The sequence below is a fragment of the Anarrhichthys ocellatus genome, unplaced genomic scaffold, assembly GCF_004355925.1.
Source record: "Anarrhichthys ocellatus isolate YVR2014 unplaced genomic scaffold, GSC_Weel_1.0 scaffold8448, whole genome shotgun sequence".
Lineage (NCBI taxonomy): Eukaryota > Metazoa > Chordata > Actinopteri > Perciformes > Anarhichadidae > Anarrhichthys > Anarrhichthys ocellatus.
The window spans coordinates 1-1,749 of record NW_022288422.1 but is presented as its reverse complement, the minus strand read 5'-3'; the positions used below and the strand labels follow the sequence as shown (position 1 = coordinate 1,749).

The following is a 1,749-nucleotide window of genomic DNA, read 5'->3' as shown; positions in this document are numbered from 1 at the left end:
GATTAAACTCACCGTTCCGTCTCTAAAGTCACAGATTAAACTCACCGTTCTGTCTCTAAATGATTGGATTTTTGTGTGTTCTCATCAGTTTTGTTGTTTGTCATTCATGAAGGATCACATAGAGATAAAGGTTTAAATAATAGGTGCTGGAGGCTCCTTACCTGGAGACTGCTGTGATTGGCTGAGTGATGTTGAGATTGGCCATGAAGCCTCGTTAAACTCTCGAGCTTCACGTTGGATGTTCCTCTGACCAGTCTGACCTTTGAAGTCCCTGGTGAAACACTGAAAAACACACAGTTAATACAGTTAAACTAGCTTGTCTCTCTTCAGCTATTAAAGTCTTTTATTGTCTTTCTTTGTTTTTTCTCATTGACAGCTTTTAGTTTTCTCGGTCAGATCACGAATGAAATGAAACTCACATCCACAGTTTGGCTGTCACTCGGGTGAACGACGACGGCCACCTCTCTCAGATGAAGAGGAGTTGTTCTGCGGCTGAACGAGTGGACCTCCCGCAGCAGGACTCTGGACACCACATCTCTGGGGAAGCGCAGGTTTCCCGTGCCGATGGCCGGGAACGACAGCGACGTCATCCGTTGATTCTCAGCCTCGTTCAGACAAAATCTGATGATGGACACCAACTCCTGAGACAAGGAGACGACACACGGGAGACGAGGAGTGGAATAAACTCTTATTAGCTTATTAGGTTCAATGAATAGACCTTTGACTGGAAGGTTGTTGGTTCAAATTCCCCCTGAACTACAGATCACATGTTGTGGAGCAGCAGTGAGATGCTCATTTACTGAAGTACGGTCCATAAATGCACATTTGAGGAACTTGGACTTGAAGTGTAACTTAACCCCCAGTTCTGAGCCTAAAGCGTGATTTATGCTTGCCGCATCCGCGAGAGTCCGCGAGTCTCCGCCCACATTTTCTATCTACTCACAAAGATGGGCGGAGAAAAAGGAGAACTTTGAGGAGCTTTGAGAATGTCGGTTCTGTTCGGTTTCCTCACAGAAAGTATAACCGAGGCTTTAGTCCACCCTAAGCATCATTTTGAAAAATGCAGAAATAAAGTAGGTAAGGGCTCTGATGAAGCCAAATCCACTTAATCCACTTCATGACGTAGACTCGTCCCAAACGGTCGACTCTATCTCAGAATGGATCTTGATAATGATTTAAAACAGTAGACGTCGTTTAGAGACATTTTCAAACATGAGATGATGATTTCTATAGATTTGGAAAGAAATGTCAATATTAACAACATTATGCAGTTACTCTGCATTTTTGTTTTAAGGCTGATTTTGATGTTAAACATGTCAGGGTGTTTTTGAATGAGGTTTCCTCCTCTGTAGTCCGTATCCGATGCTCAAAACATACATTTCCCATCAGCCCCTCACCTCCTCTGCCTGGCCGCCTCCGTTGTCCCAAGGCGGGCAGACGGCGTGAAAGACTTTCTGACACTTGAGGTTGAAGCCGTCGGTGACGATGATGTCGCCGTACGGCAGCGCGGACGCCCCGGCTTCAGACCAAACAGCTGACTGCAGGCCGGACCCGGCCTCCTGCAGGAGGGCTTTGGACACGGCTCCCTGTTTCAGGTTCATGTCCTCCGACATGGTGTTGACGATGGCGTCAGTCTGTTGACCCAAAATCACGCTGAAGTTTAGGACAACAACTGAAAGGACCAGATGGTTAATTCAAGACAAGTCTAAGGTTATTTAAGTAAAATACAATAATATTTAATTTAAGTAA

The 1,749-nt window shown here is 45.3% G+C and overlaps 1 protein-coding gene across 1 annotated transcript; it reads right to left on the bottom strand.

Moving 5' to 3' along the window:
- Nucleotides 1-15: 15 nt before the first annotated feature.
- On the bottom strand, nucleotides 16-1,669 carry LOC116380701 (protein mono-ADP-ribosyltransferase PARP14-like). The gene is made up of 3 exons (XM_031842594.1): nucleotides 1,398-1,669; nucleotides 420-641; nucleotides 16-282 (listed from the first exon to the last, which is right to left on the bottom strand). The coding sequence occupies exons 1-3, from the start codon at nucleotides 1,611-1,613 to the stop codon at nucleotides 133-135; spliced, it is 588 nt and encodes a 195-aa protein (XP_031698454.1). The 5' UTR covers nucleotides 1,614-1,669; the 3' UTR covers nucleotides 16-132.
- Nucleotides 1,670-1,749: the final 80 nt, after the last annotated feature.